Here is a 22,911-nt window from a genome sequence, read left to right on the forward strand (position 1 = left end):
TTTTTTTTATATGACTATAACTATAATTATATAAAAAATAAATTAAAATAAATTATCACTTTTAAATCTTTATAAACACATCATTTAAAAATTAAATTAAAAAAATCAATAGACACACCCCAGGGCAAAATTGTGTCCGTGGGCTAATTAGAATCCAGTATCTCAAAGCCAGGCTCAAACCAACCCACCAACCCATCTAACGAAACCGGAAAGAAAAACCTCCCGCTCATTTGCCCTTTTACTTTCTTCCCGAATACGTATTATATTTTTTACACAGCACAAATCAAAAACCTACAATCTCCCTTTCACTCCAAGACCTCACTCTCATTTTCCCTTTTTTCTCAAAAAAAAATAAAAAAAAATAAAAATGAGAGAAGAGCAGATAGAGAAGCTTCGAGGGGTAGTGCGTGACTGTGTGAGCAAGCACTTATACTCCTCTGCCATTTTCTTCGCCGACAAAGTCGCCGCCTTCACCGATGATCCCGCTGACATCTACATGCAAGCTCAGGCTCTCTTCCTCGGCCGCCACTACCGCCGCGCCTACCACCTCCTCAACGCCTCCAAAATAGTCCTTCGCGACCTCCGTTTCCGCTACCTCGCCGCCAAATGCCTCGTAAATCTTCGATTTTGGATCTTTAATCTTGAGAACTAATGACTTAGTTTTTACTTTTAGGGGTTTTTTTGGTTAACTTTTAATTCTTTCTTTTAAAATTGTGACCAGGAGGAATTGAAAGAGTGGGACCAGTGTTTGTTAATGCTTGGTGATGCAAAAGTTGATGAACATGGAAATGTATATGACACTAAAGACTGTAATGTTATGTACTTAGATAAGGATAGTGAAGATCGCGAGATCAATGTAAGTTGTTTTTTTTTTCTTATGCTATTTTTAACTGGCAATTGAGTTTTTCTTTTGAACATTTCAAGTCTTGTTCTGTCTTTCACAATTCGCTTATGGATTATTGAAGATTTTTTTTGGTGCTTTATATTAGTTGATTGTGATAAAGATGTGGATTATGTATCTTGAATATACATAGATTAAACTTGTATTTATGACTTTGAATTTTGGTTAGTGAAATGCTGTTTTTCTGTTTTGGAATAGATTTCTTCAGCAATATGTTTTCTAAGAGGTAGGGCTTATGAAGCATTGGAAAATCGTGCTCTAGCTCGACATTGGTTAGCTTTTCTTAGCCATCTTATTTTTCTAGAAAGTTTACTGTGTCTTTGGTCTGTAATGATTAATTTACTCTTTTGTGCTGATTTAAGGTACAAAGCTGCTATCAAGGCTGATCCTTTATGTTATGAGGTAGCTATTGCACTTGTTTTACCTTTGCTTTCTGGTTTACTTTGTAGGTTGCGTAAGAGAGTTTCTTTGCATTATAGTATTTGTGCATGCAAAAAGAATTAACATAGCTTTCCGTGCAAAGCTTCAAAAATCCCTGTTAAGAGGTTGATAAGGATTAAAGAGTTTTCTTGATAGATTCAACTGAAGTTTTTTGCCTTTGTTTTCTGGACATAATCTTGATTTCTTTCTAGTTTCGCTCATCTCTTTTACTGATTTTGGTTGGAAGTATGAATAATGATTGTATCTCCATTGTTTTCCAGGCTTTGGAATGCCTTATTGAAAATCACATGCTCACATTTGAAGAAGGTAACAGTTCTCCAAACCTCATTTTTGAATCATGTGAAGAATTTGCTATCTGATTTGTAGTATTTACTGTTTAAGTGGTGATTGTTGAGAATTTCTCTATACATTACCATTCTGGCATTCACTTCATTAACTGAAAGAATATAAATTGCTCCACATTGCTCTAAATAACAATGTCATTTAATACTCAAACGTCTTATATTTGCTACTGCATTGCAGAAACAAGTCTACTTTCCTCCTTGCAATTTGGTCCTGAAGATAGGTGGCTCTCTTCATTCTACTCTTGCTTGATAAAAAAGGTGAACACACACAACTACAGTGTATACTAGTCAATATGATCCAAACAACGATTTCCAGATAATCTATTTGCTTTAATAATCTATGTGCTTCTCCAAAACTAATGTCAGTCCCTTGTCACAGTATGACAAAGAGTGTGTCATAGAAGCCAAATTCAGAGAAGTTGAAAAAGAAAGCTGCAATAGCAATCCTTCTAGCCCATCTTTCATGCATACACTAAAAAACAACACCGATCTTTTGGCTTGTAAAGCAGAGTACTTCAATCAGTGTGGTGAATATCAGAAATGCTTTGAACTAACTTCAGAGTGAGTTCTTAACTTGTTTCAAACAGAATACAGATAAGAACACACCCTAGATGTGTCAGTTGATCTGAGCTTTATCTTTTCTTTTGCAGTCTGCTTGAGAAGGACCCTTTTCATTTGAAATGTACATTGGTACATTTAGCAGCTGCTGTGGAGCTTGGAAATTCAAATGAGCTGTATCTCATGGCATCTAACTTGGTGAAGGATTATCCTCAAAAGTGAGTTTATATACCTGCATCTTCTTTTATGATATGCTCATATGACCTGTGTCCTTTGGAGTTGAAGGATTACTCTCAGGACCAGCTTGCTTAATTCCATTTCACTGTGAAGGATTATGCTTAGATTGAGTTATCTATTTTCCCTTTTTTGCTTCCATGGTTTGCTCTCTAGATGTGGTCAAGGCACAGAATAATTTTCTTGTCATCATTGATCAAATGTGAGCATGGTGGTTATCCAAATAATTTGTTTTTCCAGTAACAGCTTGACTAATTAACACAAAGAAAGAAGTTAAAGAGAAGGAAGTAAGAACTCTTGGAAAACATGTATCTACCACACCTGAAATACCATTCACGAGTAACATGGGAAATATGCATGTGGTTTGCCAGTGATTATTTGTATAGTCCAATAAAAGGTACTAAAGAGCATAATTCATTTTTTGTGGTTATTGGACTTCTCATCCATTAGGACTGTCACTTTCTCTTCAACAAAGCTAAGATTCTCCTAATGTATAATTGGCTGCAACAGTTTTCACATGCATACATTTCTACTGTCGTCCATGGAAAGATTGTAAATCCTAAGAAGTAATGTAATGGTGGACCTATTAGAATCCTTTGACCGTGTGAAACTTTTCCCACGTGGTATTTTCATGTGGCCTGTTTTTCAATTCCTCAAATTGTCAACAATAAGATTTTAAATTGATAAAACAAAATGGTAAGTTAGAAGTGAAGATGGTTTCAGGGTTGCTAAAAAACATAGGAAAAATAAGTGCTTTCTTCCATTGGCTTTCTTTCAAATTTCTCTTGATATTTTGTCGAGTCTTGCTTGAAGTTGTGTTAAAATGATATCCTGTGGACTCTCATCTGAATTTCATTGTCAAATGCTTTTGAATTACTAATTATAAAATTTTGAAGAGAAAAAGGAAAAACACGAGATGGAGAAGAGAGATTTTGTTTCTTTCTCATAGACTTCATTTCAGCTTAAGCATGAATATGAGTTTCTATTAGATATTGTGTAATTGAACATTTCCATTAAATATTATGCAATTGAACATCATGTTTACTTATTAGGTCTTCTCGTCATTTAGGACTCTCTCATGGTTTGCTGTTGGCTGTTACTACTACTGTATCAAGAAGTATGATCAATCACGGCGTTATTTCAGGTAACTTTTGCCCAAAGCTCAGTAAAAAATGTACCTACTGTGCTCTTTTTGGTCATATGGATTAAATCTGATTCTTCTTCTCTTTGTTCTACAATACAGCAAGGCTACGAGTCTAGATGGAACCTTTGCACCTGCTTGGATTGGCTTTGGGAATGCTTATGCTGCTCAAGAAGAGGGTGATCAAGCAATGTCGGCATATCGCACCGCTGCTCGTTTATTCCCAGGGTAATTTGGACTAGAACCTCATTAACCCACTTCAAGTTGAAAATAATATAATTTTTTTACACTATTTGAACTGAAAGGTACATGTTTTTGGAGCATTATGTGCTTTTGTTAGGCTGCCTTTGTTCTAAGAAAATATTTTAGCATTTTCCTGCACACTTGAATTCCTCTGCGTCCATAACTTTAGGAAGTTATTTTAGGCCTCCTTGACAGCCTCCAAGGGAAGACCATATATTATTATTTATAATCAATAAAAAGCTAAAATTATAATTTAAAATAAATATGAAAAAGGAAACGTGTATGGAATTGGTCGCAAGCAGTATACAAAAATTAAAGTATTCCATGTCCTCAAAAAAATGTTAAAACAAATATATGGAAAAATCCTTAAGATAAAAATTATTTAAATAAATATGTGTGTTTGGAGTCAAATGGGTTTCCTCCATGCCAGCCTCCACTGGTGCTGGTACATGCAGACCTCTATTTCCATTTGCCACCTTTTCAAAAGTTTCACTGTCTTTTAGTATTTCCTTCTACTTTGTAAGAATCGAAAAGGTTCGCCATAATTTGTATGCTGCATTCATCTTTCTTTCCTATTGTATAATTAAGAAAGAACAAAAGTTCGTCTTTCCTCACCTTACGTTCTCATTCTCCCTTATCCTTGCCTACATTGATTCAAAACTTTAGATTTATGGAAATATTGAATATATACAATTTTGTATATGTCTCACTTCTGCTTATAGTTTGCCTGATCTCAACTATTATGGGCTATCATTTTAACTATGTACCTTTTAGAAGAAATCCTAGTTTTTTTGTCGTTAACCCGCCTTTTCCATTGTGTAATGTGTTTTCTCATTGTTGTTGTTGTTCCCTTTTGTTTTCTGAGTGTAATTATTGGTATTTCCTGTATAATAAGAAGTTGAGGTGGAGATTTTTATATTGCAATGTTATAGTGTTGTCAGGTAGTTTGTCTTGATTGCTTTGTTGTAATTAATTTTTTCTGGGTGATGAGCTAGCTTGGTGGCTGGCTAGCTGGCTAGCTAAAGGGTCTTTTAGGTTTGGAGTTGTTAATTTAAACCAGAAAAGTGGTGGTTGGTTTTCCCCAACTCAAAATCTCCAAAAGGTAGTTTAAGTTGACCCGAAACTCCTATTTGATATAATGATCTGAAATTAGTCTTTTTTTTGGTCCCTAGGTTATGCATTGTTGAAGTACTCTTATTACTTAACAATTGTCTTTTTACAGGTTGAATCTTGATATTCTGTTATTCCAGGTGTCATTTGCCAACTTTGTATATTGGGATGGAATACATGCGAACTCACAGCTATAAGCTTGCTGAGCAGGTGATGTTTTATCTTCTGAACATTGGCCAATTGCTATTTTGTTTGGTTAATTGATAAATTGTGTTTCAATAACACAATTATCCCTGGTGTTTTAAGTGACGCTGCATCATTCTTCCCTGATGCTTGAGAAAACACTGCCTTAATTTTCAATAAAAAAGAAAAATGAAGGGCTTTTGTTTTGTCATGTTTCAGTTCAAGAATGCAAGCTTCGAACCTGCATTTTTAGGTTAGCATTTGCTGCATTGACTTCAATTTCGTAGTTGTAATCTAAACAAATGATTTCCTTTTTCCTTTTGGGGAATTATTTGTAGCTTTCTTGCAAACTGAACATAAATCGAATAGACAGTGAACATCATAATATTGCACTTTACTTGTTTGTCATTTGAAATCCTGTTTCCTTTTTGACTCTTCTTCGTGTTTCTTGTTATGGTTTGTCAACATTCTGATTCATCATTTTTTTTCAGTTTTTCATGCAGGCAAAGACAATTTGCCCTTCAGATCCACTTGTATACAATGAACTTGGTGTTGTTGCTTATAATATGAAGGAGTAAGGATATTTCTTTCCTCATAATTTTGTCAAAGATTGACTTAAAAATTTTACTTACAGGGTCTCTTTTGCATTGTTAATGTTTATGGCGTTTCTTTGAAGAATCAAATAATCAATTTTGCAAACAGCATTCATTTTCTTTACTAAAAGCCATTGGCTGTAAACTTTTTGATGCCAGTCAAGCTGTTTGACCTTCATAATTTTGTTTCTCAAACACTTTCAGGTACAACAAGGCAGTGTTGTGGTTTGAGAAGACTTTGAAGCACATTCCTTCGTTGAGTCAATTGTGGGAACCAACTGTCATTAATCTTGCCCATGCCTACAGAAAGTTAAAGTACGTTTTAAAATTTGTTGGAATGAGCTGTTATACTCCCTTTTTTTAGTTGCTTCTTGCCATTTAGGTACTCCAGGATGTATGATTGGTCTGGCTTTTTCTAGAATTTTCCTTGTACTTGAAATGAATTATCTTTCTCATCCTCAATTTCAAAAAAAAATTTCTGTTTAGCGTCTTGATATTTTCATATTGTTGCAGGGATGATTAGTAAATGTTCTGCATTTGTTATTCAATACACACTTTCTGAGGTCTTTGTCAACCAGAAAGAAAGAAAAGTAGTTCAACCCTCCAATTGCTTTGAACTTGCATAACCATTAATATCAATTAGTTAACTGAGCAAACCCATATTGACGAGTACTTTTTTGTTACAGTTTTTATATATGGAAAGCTTTGGCCATCTTTTTAGTTGTTAGCATTTTCTTATAAACATGTTAGTTTCTGTCTCTTTTCCTGTAGCTTTTTGTGGAAGTGTTTTTAAGGATCAAGTTGGGAGCTTTCTTGGTGCACTTGGTGAAATACAACAGATAATATCATGCGATAGAAAATACTTTTCAAATTCCATTGATAGGATGAAAGGAGGATAAGCTTGGCCCTTTGTAACCCTCAAAATTCAATAATAATATGGAAAGAATTTTCACGAATCCCTTAATGCTTGTGTGGTCAAACAGTGCTTTATTTATTTATTGCATGATTGATTTGTTGTGAGCAAGCATGACATCGTGACTTATGGTTTGACTTTTTTACATATTTGACTTGGAGTTTCGTTCTCCTTTTCCTTTCTTTGCAGTAATTATTTAGAAATAGAATGTTCTCTTATGACATGTATAATGAATGATATGGCATATTGCTGTTCAGCTTAATAACATCAAATTATTATTTCAGGATTTACCATGAAGCAATTTCATGCTATGAGAGAGCACTTACATTATCAACTAGAAGCTTGAGTACTTATGCTGGTCTTGCATACACTTATCATTTGCAGGTGAATTGAGTTCTTTTCATTTTAATTTAAGTCTGTTAAAATGATATCATCTGGCTGTTGTAGTTGAAAGCAATAGTTTGAGAAAGGTAAATATTATCCAGAGAAAATAAGGAGTACTAGAAGTGGGAGAGGTATTGAAACGGGCTAGTGCAAATAATGAAAGTGGTTATGAAAGTTGAAGATGTCTTGGAAAGCTATCACATTATGATAACTTTGCTAATTTATGTTTCCAATGACTTTTGTGCAAGGGTTTGATAACAATATTCACATCACATGAACATGAACATGAACACAAACCAGCATGGGATTACAGTTCAGTTTCTCATGTTGATTGTTTGACAACCTTCTGCTATTATTCAAGTCATCCAACAACATTCCGTATTCACTGGAAGCAAAAATCATATTTTTCTTTATTTTCAAGTGGTAGTGTTTCCCAAAGTGACTGGTTGCAAATCACCTTTTGTCCGACTCGGACTGACTTGGAAGATTGAACTATTTTTTAATGCAGATATAATGACTTGTCATTAGATTGCTTGAAATTTCGACCACTTTCTAAATTTGGGAAATGTTACAATTTGATACTGTCATGATTTAAAAGCCATCTTATAGGTGCCTCTTCTTCGTACCCTTTTTCTGCAGGATAACTTTACTGCTGCAATTACATGCTACCACAAGGTAAGTAATCTGGAGTAATGTATAATTTCAAAGACAAGATTTTACTGCTTCCCCCACCTCCTCTATCTTCTTTGTCATAAAAGTTCCCTAAGATCTGGTCTTAATCATATCCACTTCTCAATCAGGCTTTATGGCTGAAACCTGATGATCAATTTTGCACTGAAATGTTGAGCCTGGCACTTGTAGATGAAGGTCGTCGAGGCATCGACCCCAAAATTGAATTTCGATGAAGTGATACTGTTTATATTCTTTTTGTTGTTGTAATGCATGTGGAATATGAACTACGAGTCCTTGAATGGGTCAATTCATTTTGTTCCATTTTAGAGCTAGGCAGTATGTATTACAGTAGGGAGAGTTGGGCAATATTTATGATCTGTATTCGCATGGTTTTATCAATGGAAGCTTGTAACTTGGATATTCCAATTTCAACCCATCTGCACTTAATTTTAGCTGTGATATTGTTGCTGGGCAGTCTTGTTCATATTGCTAATTGTACTGACAAAGCATGTGGTGGTAAGTTGCAAGTCTGCTGCTAGTGGACTTTGGTACAAATATTCTGTATTTCCGAGTTCGCTGCCCAAGCAACAATCCGTTTCTGTGCCATCCAATCGTCCTGTTATCTCACTTCTACCGCGATTGTGTTTTCTTTCTTGTCAAGAGGCGATTTAAAGCCAGAATTCATCTACCTGTACGCGGCATAAAAATGCTGGGTTTAGTTACTTTTTAGCCAGCCTTTTAGAGAGCAAGTTTCACTGCATGGCCAACCTACCTGTTCCGCAGGGTAAGTTCTGAGAGCTGAGGATACTCTGTCTGACCTTCCATGTAGTTTACAGCGCATTTAAGATTTTGCGGAAGATGGCATGCATCTCTTCAAGTCTAATAAGAGCAAGGAGATGGATGCTCTAGGAGCTCCACCTCTGCCCATTTCTAATACAGAAGCAAAAAGCGTTTTTGTGATGAAAATTGCTTTATTTTGGAAGTTTGCATGCGAGGGATGGATAGGCGTAAAGCAAGCAACAGATAAAATGGTAATAAAATCAAGCAAGCGGCTTGATATTCAAGGTACAAACAGAAGTGACAAAACACAAGCATTAGCGAGAACACATGCCCAGTTGCATTTATTTGGAAAACGGACAGCCATGTGTTGCTGCTGCGACGGTGGCAGTGTTATCTTCTGATTCTGATTGGGATGGTGAGATCAGCGGTCCTTTCAGGAGCCCTCCAAACAACTCAGCTGGGTCATAATAAATCTCCACATCTTCGGCCCTTTGAGATTCATCTATCTGGGAACCCATAAAAAATTCACAAGCCATTTACTTCTGTTGTAGGAAATCATATATATATGTTTTTAATCGATGAAGATGTTCCACTCTGTAATTTCATTTTATGTATTGGGCTGTCCCTTTTTTCTTTTCATGTTTGTAGAAATTCGGAGTTTTCAAGTCCAGTGGCAATTTTTTCTGAACCAGAAAAAAAAAAACAATAATGGCTTTTGGGCCCAGGATTTAATGACGAACGCACTACAGCTCAAACCATTAATGGCTGCCAGGTGTGATTTCTTGATGAAAAGGCTTTATCAAATCATATCAAACAGGAAAGTAGGAATGCTAGTGGATAATATCCAGAATTGTATGATAACGACACTGTTTATTATTATTATTATTATTATTATTATTATTATTATTTTAGTTTATTTTTTTTTAATTTGAGATTATTTTAATATAATAATATTAAAAATAATATTTTTTTAAAAAAATATTATTTTAATATATTTCTAAATAAATAACATTTTTAACAGCTATCACAATACTAAATTAATTATAGAAACACGTTTGAAAGGCTAACTTGAAAGAGGCTACGTGGATAATTTGGAGTCTATCCTTTTTGAAAAAAAACACTGAATAAGATCCATAAAGGATGAAAATTGATGCATTTTCCAGATTTTCTTTTTACTTTTTGATATTTTTAGCATGCTAAGTGGTTGTTCTTTTTTTCCCCTTCTCTAAATTAGATGAAAAGAATAGCTTGGATTTTTTACCGGCACCTTCTACAAGTTCTTGTTGGTGCAGGGAATTCTTTTTAAAGCATACCTTGAGGACTCCGAGGCCATGGAACTCAACCTTCTCTCCAGTAGGAGCATGGCCTTTGAAAGGTCCTTCAAAGAAACCCCAATGCCTGAATTTGAAAGAAATCACAGGAGGTCCTGAATATACATTCAGCACTTCCCATGCGAATCCTCGAGGGAAGGCAGATCGAAAGGCATCATGGGATGATTCAAAGGTTTCTTCATCTGCTTTGTAGTACTGAAATTCCTTCGGTAGAGAGTTTTTCAATAAAGCATTGTAGCTCCCAAGCCTAAGCGTTTCTTCTCCTGATAAACCCTCTCTTCCTGTCACGCAACCAAATATTCATCAGAGTACTTACAGGTGAGGTTCAAGGAAGCTTCCCATAATTGATAATCCTGTCCTGAATCTCCTTGACATTAATCTGGTTTAGTTAAATCAAATAAGAACAAAGAATAGAAAAGAAAATCGGGTTTCAAGTTTGGCACAGTACCATTAACAACGAGCTTGAATTTGTCAGGATTAATGGTCTTGAAGTCCTGTAAACGAGTCTTGTGTGAGAGTTCCATTTCCCAAGACTTTATAGCATTTTGCACTACTTCTTCTAGAGACCCTTTTGGCCATTCCTACAAACCATGTTAACAAGCAAAGAGTTTGAGAGACAAAACAAGAAAGAAAAAGAAGAAGAAATCCTGACACACACGAACACATAATTTAGACATATATAAGCACAAAGGAAAGGAAGAGAAAGGGTCGAGAACCTTGGTCCGGCCTTCTTCGAAGAGCTGGTTTACGGAATCATATACGGGAGGACCACCATGCCTCCACTGCGTGGTATTCTCAGCTTCGTCATGCAAGATAGATCTGTATGTATCTCCTGATTTCTTAATCAAAGCTTCTTCTGCTGTCGCCATATCAACTTCCCTAGAGGCTCACTACAAAAGGCTCTAAGAGTTCTATACCGGAGATGGCTATATAAAGTTTGATAGAAACCAGAAAAGAATGCAAATCGCTTGGTTTTATTGTGGTTGGTGTGTGTGGTAACCACACAATTTATGTAGCATAATTTACTAATTGGGTCTATTATCACATAATACCACCATTTCTAGTGGTATGAATGACCACAATTATGTAGCATAATTTATTAGTTCTATTATCACATAATATATACCACCATACAAGTTTCATTAATACCATACACACTTAAACATCACAAATCCCAAATCTACAACACAAAGGTCATAGTCTTGAATAGAAATACTTAATTTCCAACTACAATTAAATCACCTCATTGTCACCCAATAAGTGCCATAACAAATGTATATTTTTATTCATCACGCAATGCTGAAAAATATTCAAATTAGTAGGATATTGCTCACAAAACTTAAGTAAGCATACTACTTAATCAATGTCTAAACCTAGCATAACATCACCACGTTGCCTCAAAATGTGTTAGCCTAGAGTTTCAAATATGCTTATTTTGATGAAACAAATTATTAATTTTTAAGAAATTTTTTTTTTTGTGTTCTATTTTGCTAGATCATATTCTCATTTCAAGGGATATACTTGGGATTCTCGAAGATTAAAGACAAAATTGATTATTAATATCAAGATATCCAAGAATGAAGTTTAGGGTGATTAATTACTTAATATATACAAGCATATTGCATTTATATTTGTTTATGGACCTCTTTGGATTGGTTGTAGTTAGGCATAGTAGCAAGCAAAATAGCTTATTCTAGATTGGTGGTCTATGTTGTGTCATGAGTAGGACCATTTTTTTTAACATATAAAAAGAATGTTCAAGCGCTACAAACATGTTTTAAAGAAGCAAGAAAAATTCAAAACTTGAATCATAAACTCAATTGGGTTCGGTAAACTTTGTTAATTAATAACATGATTGAAAAAAGACGACAATAATTAATTAACCAAACTAAGCAAAATAAATTGACAATGATTACCTGCACAAAATTAACACTTGTTAATATTATAAAAATATATCTTGTCAATATTCTAAAAAGGTCTCTACAATCTTATTTGATAACTAAAAAAAACATTAAACAAAATTTAATAAAATAACATCTAAAACACATTTTAAGTCGTTTAAGAATAAAAAAGCAGTTAGTCAACAAAATGTTGAAGGGCATAATGAGAAAAAAATATTTGATTTAATAAAAACATAAAAACAACAATCCAAGTCAACCCAGGTTAAATTGCCAAACACGCAATCTAAGTCATGAGAATGAGATAACTCCATAAAAAAAATTTAAAGCTCAATTTTCTTCAAACCAATATTGAAGGAAAAAATTGAAAAAAAAATCAATTTTAAAAAGGACAGAAAAAAAAACTCAAGTTAACTTGAGTTATGAGATTGGGATAACACTATAAAAAATTGAAAAAAATTACGAAAATTGATTCCCAAACCAACCCATTGTTAAAAGGCGAAACTTAAAAAAAATCAATATAAAAAAAAATTATGAAAAAAATATCTTGAATTAACTTGGGTTAAACCGCTAAACCTATAACCCAAGTCATGAGACTAGAATAACAAAAAAAAAGTAAAAAAATTATGAAGCCCAATCCTCGACCACCCTAATGTTAAAGGATAAAATTAAAAAAAAATCAATTTTAAGAAAGAACCTAAAAAAAGACTAAAGATAACCCGGATTAACCTTCCCAACCAATGACTTATGTCTTAAAACTAGGGTTACCCTATAGAAGACAAACTAGAAAAAAATCATAAAATCCAATTCTCAATCAACTTAATGATAATGGATGAAAATGAATACAAATTTAATTAAAAAAATATCCAAAATAAAACAAATATCAATCAAAAAAATGAATCGTGTCTTAAAATTAGGGTTATCCTATATAAGATAAACCAGAAAAAATCACAAAACCTAATTCCCAATTAACTCGATGATTAGACATGAAATTAAAGATAAATTCAATTACAAAGGGGATCCAAGAAAAAAAAAATAAGGATGAAATTTGACTTAAAAATAAAAAGATAGGACCTTTTTTAGAAGAGAATGCATGCAAAAACCAAGGATAAAAGAGACAAAATAAAGGAGAAAAAAAGAAGAAGAAAAAAGGGTTGTCATGCACCTCCATTAATTGCACGTGACATGCCGCTCAAAAGGCCTCGATAAGTCGTTTCAAACACTACCAAGGAAAGAGGTGTTTTGACACCAGAGAAAGTTGCACACACTGTCAAAGCATAATGGATTATGTGCTAGCATTTGTAATGCATGTGTTAATCGCTTTTTCCACCACCTATTGGATCAAGTCCCATATATAGTTTTTTTCAAATTTGATCCCTCGAGCTTTAATTGTTTTAAATTAGTAAAAATTAATTTAATTTTATAAAATTAAGCATCAACCGTTGATCAAAATTTTTACTCGACATTGCCGTATCTCCATATCTAAGCAACCAAAAAACATAGTTAAGTCCAATCTCAAATAAACTCAATATAAAATGATCAAATTGAAAAAAATATTGAGTGACCAAAAAAATATTGAGTCGAACATTTCCCTTACCTGTGTAATTTAATCCTTTATTCTAGAAAGAAAAGGGGCTTGTATATTTGTTTATTATTCAAACTCGATCCCAATTACTCTAATTATTTTATATCAATAAAATTTCATTTAATTTTACCAAATCGAGCATCAATTAAGTGATTAATTTTTTTTTATTTCAACTGAGTTAGTCAAGGAAAGAGGTATATCAATCTTAGATAATGGCACTTGAGAAACTGACAATGCTACATATTAAACGATGCTTGAGTTTCCCCGATGAGATATTAAAAGGATAAATTAAAGTGTTTGTAGTCAAGATTCCTAATTTGAGGGATATTTTTTTTTATACATCATTCAACTTGATGTCAATCTTTACTAATAATTTTTTTATCCTTCCTAATTTCAAGCTTTGCTCAAACTTTTTTATTATTATTATAGTCACTACATCCATGAAATGGGCTAACAAATTACCAATCAAGCATTCAAAGTATAGAGATTTAAATGAGTTAACAAAATTAGATATAATCTCTTTCTCTAATAGAGAAGGGTCAATTCATGTTGTCATTCAACGCCACCTTAGAGTGTATTCCTTGACTAATTCATTATTTCCTTTCTTCATACTTTGAAAGTCAGACTTGTTTCGGGCCACTTACATGTTAAACTTATATTAGCGAGATTTGTCCATTTCTTAATTTTGTTTCTATACAAACTTATAAACTAGGTCAAGACAACACTACTCAAACTTTCATGTTCCATGTGATGTCTTAATTTTCAGGAGTCATAGGGATGTGTTATGAAGTGCACATTTCTATAGTATTATTTTTATTGGAGGGCCCTTTCTAAGATGACCTAGTTTGAAGGGTTTGTTCAAGCAAGCTAGCAAGTTTAACTATCTTGTTTCTTATTTGTTCCATATTCTTCTGGTAGTTTTGCTTTAAAAGAGATTTCTCTTAATTCTCTATGAATTTGGGACGATTGAAATTTTGAAATATTATTTCTATTTGTTTCTTTAAAAAAAACTATAAAATAACCTACATAAAATAAATATTAACATGGAAGAAAAAAAATTGATTAAAGATAACAATACAGAAAGGAACCCTAAGAGAAAGTTCTAGTCCTTATGTGTGGGTAGGTTGACTAACTAAATTGCTTCTAAAAAGGTCCTTTATTGCTCATTAATATACTTTAATAGGTTTAATCGAGACCTACAAGGTAAAAGAGTATTGATCAGAACCAAGCTCTTTTGGTTTACCGATTGCAATGAAATAGTCTATCTATAAGAATTTGATGGTTTCACGAGTATTGCCTAAGTCAATGACCTATTGAGACATCACTAGTTTCCTAGTGTAACAAAAAAACATGTGTGTGGAAAAGAAAAGTGTTTTGGATGCATGAACATAACTCCATATCCAACCCAGACCAAAGAATAGGGCCTATGAAATACAAGTACACAAAAACATTTATATAAAATCAAACAATAAGCATATAATGATTAATTTAGATAAATAATCATAACAAAGACATTCAAAGCATGAATCAAAGCACAACAACATATATTATCATAAAATCAAGCAAATAAAGCTTAGTCCTAAAAAGAATTCTCGGTAAAGTCGCCATTATGTCGCATGAGGTATCTCTATGAACTATATGTGACCAGGGTAAAATTAGAAAAAAAAATCACCACCTAATTTTATGGTAACTAAGAACTCTAACTAATCTTTAAATTTTTATAGGTAAATGGTTAATTATGCTAAAAAAAGATTAAAATCATCCTAAAATATCATATATAAGGTAAGCTACTTTATGTTTATTTTTAATGATAAAAAGTACTTATTGTGCATGCATGCTAATATTTGACTAAACTAGTATACATGTTTTAGTTATTGAAGATATGAGACTAATAAGGTTTAGAGCAGTGATTTGAGACTTGGGCCTATTAACAAGGCCCAATCCTCACCTTTTGAACACGGACCTTGGACCTAAGTGGATGTTCATGGTTCATTAGGCTTTGGTCTATTTTCTTGTGTCATGGTCAAACTTATTAATTGAGCTTGGGCTTTGGTGTTTTCTTTAATTATATTCAAAATAAGCTTGAAGGTCATTATTTGCTATATGAGGTTATGTCGATCCAATCCAAAATCACTATATATATTAAATGAGGGAAATGCAAAATAAGATTCACACACATCACATTAACCCATTTACCATGCAATATCTAAGGAATAACCTAATTAGGATTTATATTTATTGGGCTGATTTTGAGTTATAAGAAATAAAAATACAAAAAAAAAAGAATACCAAATAAAAAACGTTGACATTGATATTTACATGCACAAATTCACTTACCCTTAATGCAATATCAAAAAAAAAACAACCTAATTAAGATTTACAATTTCCAAATCAATTTTACAAAAAAAAAACATAAATCACACAAAAAGGAAAACAAACAAAAATGTACATGCTACATTAATACTTACAATACGAAAATCATTTACCCTCAATATGATATTCGAGGAGAAACCTAATAAGAATTTACAACTTTTAGGCCGACTTTGAGTTATGTAAAAAGTAAATTATACAACATATCTAAATCAACAAAAAAACAACAAAAAGAACAAATTCACACATCAATCAAGCCAAGCCCGAATTCATAATATATATATATATATATATATATATATATAATCAAAATAAATTATTCAACACGTTAAAAATTTAAAAAGACCTTCGAAAACAACTAGAGTCTATTGGAAGCTCCTAGAAGTTGGATCATTAATGATGATGCATGGGTCTTATACATGGATAGGTGATCTAGGTTGTGGTGTGTCTTCTCACTCGCTGATGATGTAGGGTCAAGTGACTCAATAAATTAACATGTTGTGATCGAGTTGATTTAGGCGCGAGAAGGAGGGGATATTATTGTTATATCACTTGTTTAGTGTGGTGGCTAGCAAGGTAGTCAGGTTTTAATTAGAAGAAAAAAGTGTTAATAATATATGTGGTTAAGGATGAGAGGAGATTGTTATCAGCATTGTGATGAAGAGAAAAATAAAAGGTGGTAGCTTGATATGGCTTAGTCAGCGTTAGGGTGTAGTGGTGTCCATGACATTTATTGTGAGAAGATAATAAAGAGGATATTCAAGGTTTTGGTTTTTTAATCAACAAGGTTTTTTTATTTATTTATTCCTTTTTTGTTGTTTATAGGAAATTTTTCTTCTCTTTTTTATTGGTGAAAAGGTGCTAGTTTTTTTTTGGTCATCTTTTTCTCTATATGGTATCCTTTATTTATATTGGACTCTTTTAAAAACAAAAAAAAACCTAAATTGAAAAAATAATATTAAATCTTTATATTATTGGCTTGAACTAGGATCTCTTTATAATTTTTCAATTTTTCTTGATTCTCCTATTTATTTATTTTTACCTTATATGCATGATCTTTCATTATATTATTTGATTCATTATCTCTTAGCCCCTCTTTTCTTCCTTATTCATCATTTCACTCCCTCATCTCTTTTTTATTATTGTTTTTATTGTTTTTTTAATTTATTATTTTGAAAATATGTTAGAAATGGGGGTTAAAAAATAGGTTATCACATCTAATATAAAGAATCTATATAGGAGTAGAATTTGAGGTTTAAATAGAACTTAAATATTGTACCAATATAAATATATCATTCAACTATGTGAAAAGATATTTAATCCCATGCAATTTATTTCTACATTTTATTCAATTTATCTTTATTTACAACTTTTACTTGCTTTATTTATCTTTTTTTACTTTCAATTTATTTTTTCCTTTTTTTTTATCTATTCTTGTTATTGTGTGGTGTGGTAAATGTACTTTTTTCAACGTTTGAAATCTTGAAAGAACCGCCTGGCTCTACTTATAATTCAATTCAATTCTCGATTATAGTTTCTTGTTGAAAAGAAAAAATAATTAACAGTTACTAATAATTGGTTAGCTAATTAGTCAACAATCATAGCAGAATTATCACCTACCTTTGCACAAGCATTCAGCCATCCTCCTGTCTGAAGGAGACTTGCTTGCAAGTACCGTTTAAATTGTAATGCAATGACGAGGATTTTCAAATTTCTTAGTTGTTTTTCTAAATTACTTTTTACATCAATATATCAAAACATTTTAAAAAATAAAAAAAAATAATTTAAAAATACAAATCTAAATTCGTTCATCTCTTGGAATCTGATTTCAGTCGGATTTAATTGCAAGCAATTGGGAACGAGCAAACCAAATTCACCGACAAAGCTACTCAATTTTCTTCTACCTTGTTCGGAAACATCTGTCTCCTAATAAGGCAACCAGTCACGATTTGCTCGACTTATACCAATGTATTATTTGATTCTGAAACTAGAATTGAAAAAATAAATAAATAAAAATGAGCAGCTGCTTCTTTGTTAAACAGGAACAAAAGCTTTAGTTCTGAAGAGGAGCGAGACTTGGCGGCATATCGTAATTCAATTAGTGATGCGTTTGCAGCATGTACTCCTTGCAGCAGGCATCAACAGTCGGCCAAATCAGCAACATCTATCTATGAAACCTAAAGCTTGTAAAGGAGAGTCGTAATAAATCCATTCTGAGTTTGAATTCGCTTTGCCATTACAGCATAATCATGTAAAAGATGATTATCAAAATTATCCTTCTTTCTAACCATTAATCAAGTGGCAACATTGAAGTCTGACAAACTATCTCGTATTAGGTCAATAAAAAGATTCCAGCTACCTTGGCTATTTTCAATCTTCTTTACTGCCAGTAATGCTCATGAGATATTGATTCAAGTGCTGGCCAAAAGTTTTTGTTGAGAATGACTCAGCAACATGCTTCCTTGCCTCTCCACCCATTCTGCTCGCCATCTGAGGATCCTGAATGAGTTTAGCCATCGCCAAAGAGAAATCTTCAGGGGTAGGGTCACAAAGAAATCCTGTTTCTGCATCCTTAACAGTCTCCACAGGGCCCCCACTATTGCATGCAATTACAGGCTTATGGGCTGCCATTGCCTCCAATGGGACGATGCCAAAGTGCTCATCCTACATTTATCGAACAATTAATATAAAACCCTCTTTTCATCTCAAAGTATAATCATGTTATAGACAAGTGAAAGGGATCAGACCTTTGGAGTATAAATGACACACAGGCACTGTGAAAGAAGTTTATTTCTCTCAGCTGTTGAGCAGGACGTAATGAAGCTAATCCGAGATGAGACTCCTTCCCTTGCAGCCAGGTTTTTAAGTTCATCCAGGTATTCAACATTCTCTCGCAGTCGACTATCATATCCACCTGAAAGACAAATTACAAGCAACCCCTTAATGAGCAAAGTTGTGGTATTACCATTTAAACACGTCTAGTTTGTCTTCCCTACAAAATCAGGTTAATATTCCAATAGCCCCATCTCAAAAAAAAATTCTCTTGTCATCTCATGAAAAAATTTGCATATTTCACTCTCTGTTTCAAGAATATCTGCATTTTGCAGAACACAGCATTCATAACATATTTTCTATCCATTCCACCCTTTCAAAAAATGCAATAGAAAATTGAAAAGTAATCATGTAAAGTGTGATTTCAATCTTAAAAGTCTTTAGTGAAGGTGCATGCATTCCCCAGTCCCTCCCTTCCTCTTTTTTCAAGAGAGGAAGGTACATGGCCCTTTCTGCAACAAGCAGAAGGGGATAAAGAAAACACTGCATCCCAAGTACAAAAACCATTTTCCAAATTCATCAATATATGAAATTCTTTAGTAATGTAACCCAGGAAAGAAGCAGATTGAGACTTGCCTGCAATGGTCAAAGTAGCTTCATTTAGTTTTTGACTTTGAAGGGCATGTTCCTCAAGGTTGTGAAGTCTGGCAAAGGCAGAAACTGCCAATTCTATGTTCTTTTTCCTTTCAAAGCGATTTATCGAGAGAAAATTCAACCTATGCCACATGAAACAGATAAGAATAAGATTCTGAACTACTGGTGGGAAAAATGCAATGAAAGAAATTCTTCTATGAGATTTCAAGAGCATGCCTAGAGTTACAAGATGCAAGAGATATACAATAATTTTCGTTACTTATAAGAATGAGGTTCATCAAATTGGTCCACGTTAACAGCAGGATAAAGAACAGCAGGTCGGATTCCCCGTGCATGAAGACGCTTGAATGTATTCGCAAAGGTAGATGCAGTGAATTTGCTGTTAACAAGTATCATATCAGCCATGCCTGCAGTCCCCAAGAGTAGTAAATGAGAATTGGTAGGTTCAACTGGAACAAAGTTAACACTAAAGAGATATTTCCGGTGGAAAAAAAAAAGCAGATAAATTGGGAACAGACCCGTTGTAATTTCTTCTACAAAGTCAATGGGTTTCCTGTACAACCTTCGGAGAACAGTTGTATGGTGAGCAAGTAACAAATCCGGAAAATGACAATAAAAAACCACCTGGATATACAGGACTAGAGTGTAAGAAACCTGAGGCTAAAACCTTTAAACAGCAGTTCAGTTCATATCAAAGGCATAGAATATAATACCTTCATTGATTTTTTAAGTTTCAAAAGTGGGATGACAACAGAAACCTGATCTGCCAATATAACATCAAAAGATGGCCACAGGAATAACACGCAAAGGGCAACGAAAATGCACCGCAAATACGCGCATAAGGCATGAAAACGGTAGAATACATGCCGAGGCAGGAAAGAACCATATACAGTAACCGGGAAGGTACCTGTACAGCCAGCCAATATATATGAATCAGGTACATCATAGAATTTATCCACATCAAATACAGGAAACAGACCTTAAAGGAGAAGAAAATGAAAATAAACGCATGTTACCGGAAACAGTTTCTTCAAAGCATCGGTTTTTATCATGATGAGCAGTAAAAATATGAACATCGTGGCCATGGGAGACAAGTTCAACAGCAGCATCGACTATTAATCTTTCGGCTCCACCTATGAATCATTTTAATATACCAAAAAAAGAAGAAGCTTCATTCTGGTTATTTAATTCCTTCTACCAAACAAGCATTGAATTCTTTTACAAATCACACGATTGAATTAGCTTCGTAAAATAAATAAACAAAACAAATTTCTAAAATTGAAAAAATAGAGAGAAGGGGAGTAGAAATTTACCTATACCAAGATCTGGATGAATGATGGCAATCTTTAATTTTCTCTCCATTTCTTTGCTCCTCTTGATCTAATTCCAGCGATCAATCGTATAGGGGCCGCAGGCTACGTTGAGGAAGAGAAAGACGTCGTTTTATGCGTAAAAAGCGACTTGTCGTTTGACTATGAGCAGTAAAATAATAAAAAGAAAAAGAAAAGGAAAGAAAGGCTCCGCTTCCGCTCTCTCTCGTACAAAAACGAATACCGAAAGAAACAATTGATAGGAGGACTCTGAATCCATTATAGGAGGACTAGAGATCACACTACAAGCGAATTCCTTGGGGACGATTGGAGAAGATGACAATAGAAGAGGCAGCGGCAGGCCCTGCCGGCCCTAAGGTTCTCCGTCTGCTCTACTTTGTCGGCGCTGGATGTAAGTGCTGCTTAATTCATGCAATCTATCTATCTATCTATCATCCAACTCAAATCTACTTTTTTGGGGTTTATTTGGCAGTTATTTGCACAGTTGGAATCAACAAGTGGAGAGAAATCGAGCGAAAATCAATCCTCGAACAACAGCAGCAAGAGAAGAAGATGAAGAGCGATTTTCTGCCTCGAAGCTCCACAAATTCCGTGCAGAAGGCCATCAAATGATCATGTCTCTTCCTCAGGTGGTCCTTTCCTTTTTTTGTGTTGCAGAGTTTGTAGTAAATCAACTATTTTGTACTCGTAACAAAATAACTCTTAAACATTTAGGCAACACTCACTTCTTTTTATTTGTGATTTAATTTCTTGATAAAATATATAGTTTTGGCTAATTTATTGCTGGCAACAAATGTCACAGAGAGTTTGGTTATTGATTTTTGGTTGTTCATAGTGAGAACTGGCAACCTTCAATCCTGAAAATTTTGTATTTCGATCCAATTTCCTTTTGAGCTTAGTAACTTTTGATGCCTGTATGCTCATATCAATTTAGATTTATTTATTTATTTATTTCTAAAAAGCTTGATTTAGTTAAATTTTGGATTTGACCTGCTATTGTAGAAAGTCATAGCTGGGAGGGAGAGAGGAGTGTTTTTGAAGGTTTAGCTAGGTGAATCTTTCTTTCCCAAACTTTTTCCTAATGGATTGTCAAAAGCATCATTTAAGCTTCCTTGTATCATAATCCCTACTAAATACGCCTTTTTCATCTACCAGAGTTTGCTTGACTGTTTTACATTTTAGTAATAAAGGTTTTTGATAGTGTTTTATTATGTTTAGCATTGTCCCAATACTGCGTTTTGAGGACCCTTTTGATTTTTTAAGGGGCAGAAAAACTAGCATAAAAAAACACCATTGGCATTACAAACAAGGTGTGCTTGGTAGGAAGGATGGGGAGAGGACAGATACTGTGTTTTCTTTGTTTTCCACGATGGATCATGACTTGCTTCCTATCCATTTTCAGTTGTAATTTACAATTCTCCCAATCTAGGCAGATTAACTTTCAGCATTACCCTCCCTTCATAGCCAAAAACTTTGATGGATGAGTTAACGTCCATCTTTTTTCCTCTCCATTTTACCTCTTTACTCTATTCATCTTTCTCTTTATCAAATCCTTCATGAGAAATAGACTAAGACGGGCATAGATGTTCCATTTTGATAATTTCGTTTTTTAAACGTTATTAATGTTCAGTCATTTAGTATTGTGGAAAGAACTTGTTTGTAAAAGACTATGTCTCACCTTAGGCAAACAAGAATTTATCTCCTCAAAACCAAAATAAATCATAAATTCTAATAGATGCTCAAGTCACTTGAGCATGAGAAGAAGGTAATGCTTGAGTATGGAAACTTGATGATCCTAAAACTCTCGTGCTCCTTAGGAAAGTGTGCACCTCTGCTTGTGGAAGTGCATTGTCTGGAGTAGGGTATCTTTTATGTTACCAAGAAAAGATTTGAACTCAATACCTCTTGAAAGGAGGAGGAATATTAATGCAAGTGGAGCTACAACTTCTTAGCTTGTCCGGATAAATTTAACATTCTCCTCCTTGATCATAGGTTTCTATAGTTTCCTTGACAACATATTATAACTCTAACTAAGGGCTTAATGTAAACTATACTTCTGCTTTGGAAAATTCTGCACGTGTAGGAAGAAATACATGACTTTGTGGTAGTGAACGATAGTGAGAGGAGAGGCAGTAGTGTGTTTTTTTTTTAGTATTTAGTTTTGTTGATTCATGTCTTAGTGTGTTTTTGGCATTGTGGTAGTTTTTATAGTTATGATTTGAAAAAAATATGTATAAAAAAAATACAATTATAGTTTTTCTTAATCTTAAGTTTTTACTACAATTTGATATGAAAAGCAAATTTAAGCAGTGAAAACCAAACAATTTTTGAATTTGTGATCAGCCTAAAAACATATTTAACCGTGTACTATGCCAAACATAGTTATATGTGGCTGTTGGAGGGTGGTAGTATATTTATAGTATATTAGCTATTTGACTCGCATGTTGTTGTATGTTATAATTTTTTAAAAAAA

At 33.6% G+C, this 22,911-nt stretch overlaps 4 protein-coding genes across 4 annotated transcripts; 2 read left to right on the plus strand and 2 right to left on the minus strand.

Moving 5' to 3' along the window:
* The first annotated feature begins 255 nt into the window (after window positions 1-255).
* LOC133702727 (anaphase-promoting complex subunit 6-like) lies at window positions 256-8,149 on the plus strand. Its single transcript, XM_062127061.1, has 16 exons — window positions 256-613; window positions 722-856; window positions 1,100-1,173; window positions 1,264-1,303; window positions 1,603-1,648; window positions 1,865-1,944; window positions 2,066-2,247; window positions 2,337-2,462; window positions 3,548-3,622; window positions 3,722-3,847; window positions 5,113-5,182; window positions 5,647-5,729; window positions 5,953-6,063; window positions 6,946-7,045; window positions 7,685-7,720; window positions 7,846-8,149. Exons 1-16 carry the CDS (start codon window positions 368-370, stop codon window positions 7,948-7,950), a joined length of 1,635 nt encoding a protein of 544 aa, XP_061983045.1. The 5' UTR covers window positions 256-367; the 3' UTR covers window positions 7,951-8,149.
* A 576-nt stretch (window positions 8,150-8,725) lies between these two features.
* Window positions 8,726-10,867, minus strand: LOC133702728 (pathogen-related protein). The gene is made up of 4 exons (XM_062127062.1): window positions 10,545-10,867; window positions 10,277-10,409; window positions 9,811-10,109; window positions 8,726-9,003 (listed from the first exon to the last, which is right to left on the minus strand). Exons 1-4 carry the CDS (start codon window positions 10,695-10,697, stop codon window positions 8,839-8,841), a joined length of 750 nt encoding a protein of 249 aa, XP_061983046.1. The 5' UTR covers window positions 10,698-10,867; the 3' UTR covers window positions 8,726-8,838.
* Window positions 10,868-17,865: 6,998 nt separating this feature from the next.
* LOC133702632 (uncharacterized) lies at window positions 17,866-20,640 on the minus strand. Its single transcript, XM_062126938.1, has 8 exons — window positions 20,421-20,640; window positions 20,124-20,240; window positions 19,821-20,014; window positions 19,626-19,731; window positions 19,367-19,514; window positions 19,090-19,229; window positions 18,429-18,595; window positions 17,866-18,345 (listed from the first exon to the last, which is right to left on the minus strand). The coding sequence occupies exons 1-8, from the start codon at window positions 20,467-20,469 to the stop codon at window positions 18,052-18,054; spliced, it is 1,215 nt and encodes a 404-aa protein (XP_061982922.1). The 5' UTR covers window positions 20,470-20,640; the 3' UTR covers window positions 17,866-18,051.
* LOC133702634 (uncharacterized) lies at window positions 20,617-21,214 on the plus strand. Its single transcript, XM_062126939.1, has 2 exons — window positions 20,617-20,829; window positions 20,911-21,214. Exons 1-2 carry the CDS (start codon window positions 20,754-20,756, stop codon window positions 21,048-21,050), a joined length of 216 nt encoding a protein of 71 aa, XP_061982923.1. The 5' UTR covers window positions 20,617-20,753; the 3' UTR covers window positions 21,051-21,214.
* The last annotated feature ends 1,697 nt before the right edge of the window (window positions 21,215-22,911 follow it).

This window comes from Populus nigra, chromosome 9 (assembly GCF_951802175.1).
Source record: "Populus nigra chromosome 9, ddPopNigr1.1, whole genome shotgun sequence".
NCBI classification, from domain to species: Eukaryota; Viridiplantae; Streptophyta; class Magnoliopsida; order Malpighiales; family Salicaceae; genus Populus; species Populus nigra.

Excerpts from the sequence above, each read along its gene's own strand:
- LOC133702632 (XM_062126938.1), bottom strand. The coding sequence starts at position 20,469 with ATGGAGAGAAAATTAAAGATTGCCATCATTCATCCAGATCTTGGTATA. Across the intron at positions 19,732-19,820 it reads AACTTAAAAAATCAATGAAG|GTGGTTTTTTATTGTCATTT; the intron begins GTATTATATTCT and ends CTGTATATCCAG. Across the intron at positions 18,596-19,089 it reads AGCTACTTTGACCATTGCAG|GTGGATATGATAGTCGACTG; the intron begins GCAAGTCTCAAT and ends TTTGTCTTTCAG.
- LOC133702728 (XM_062127062.1), bottom strand. The coding sequence starts at position 10,697 with ATGGCGACAGCAGAAGAAGCTTTGATTAAGAAATCAGGAGATACATAC. Across the intron at positions 10,410-10,544 it reads TCGAAGAAGGCCGGACCAAG|GAATGGCCAAAAGGGTCTCT; the intron begins GTTCTCGACCCT and ends CATGGTTTGTAG. Across the intron at positions 10,110-10,276 it reads ATTCAAGCTCGTTGTTAATG|GAAGAGAGGGTTTATCAGGA; the intron begins GTACTGTGCCAA and ends GTTGCGTGACAG.
- LOC133702727 (XM_062127061.1), top strand. The coding sequence starts at position 368 with ATGAGAGAAGAGCAGATAGAGAAGCTTCGAGGGGTAGTGCGTGACTGT. Across the intron at positions 1,945-2,065 it reads ACTCTTGCTTGATAAAAAAG|TATGACAAAGAGTGTGTCAT; the intron begins GTGAACACACAC and ends CCCTTGTCACAG. Across the intron at positions 3,848-5,112 it reads GCTGCTCGTTTATTCCCAGG|GTGTCATTTGCCAACTTTGT; the intron begins GTAATTTGGACT and ends CTGTTATTCCAG.
- LOC133702634 (XM_062126939.1), top strand. The coding sequence starts at position 20,754 with ATGACAATAGAAGAGGCAGCGGCAGGCCCTGCCGGCCCTAAGGTTCTC. Across the intron at positions 20,830-20,910 it reads CTACTTTGTCGGCGCTGGAT|TTATTTGCACAGTTGGAATC; the intron begins GTAAGTGCTGCT and ends TTTATTTGGCAG.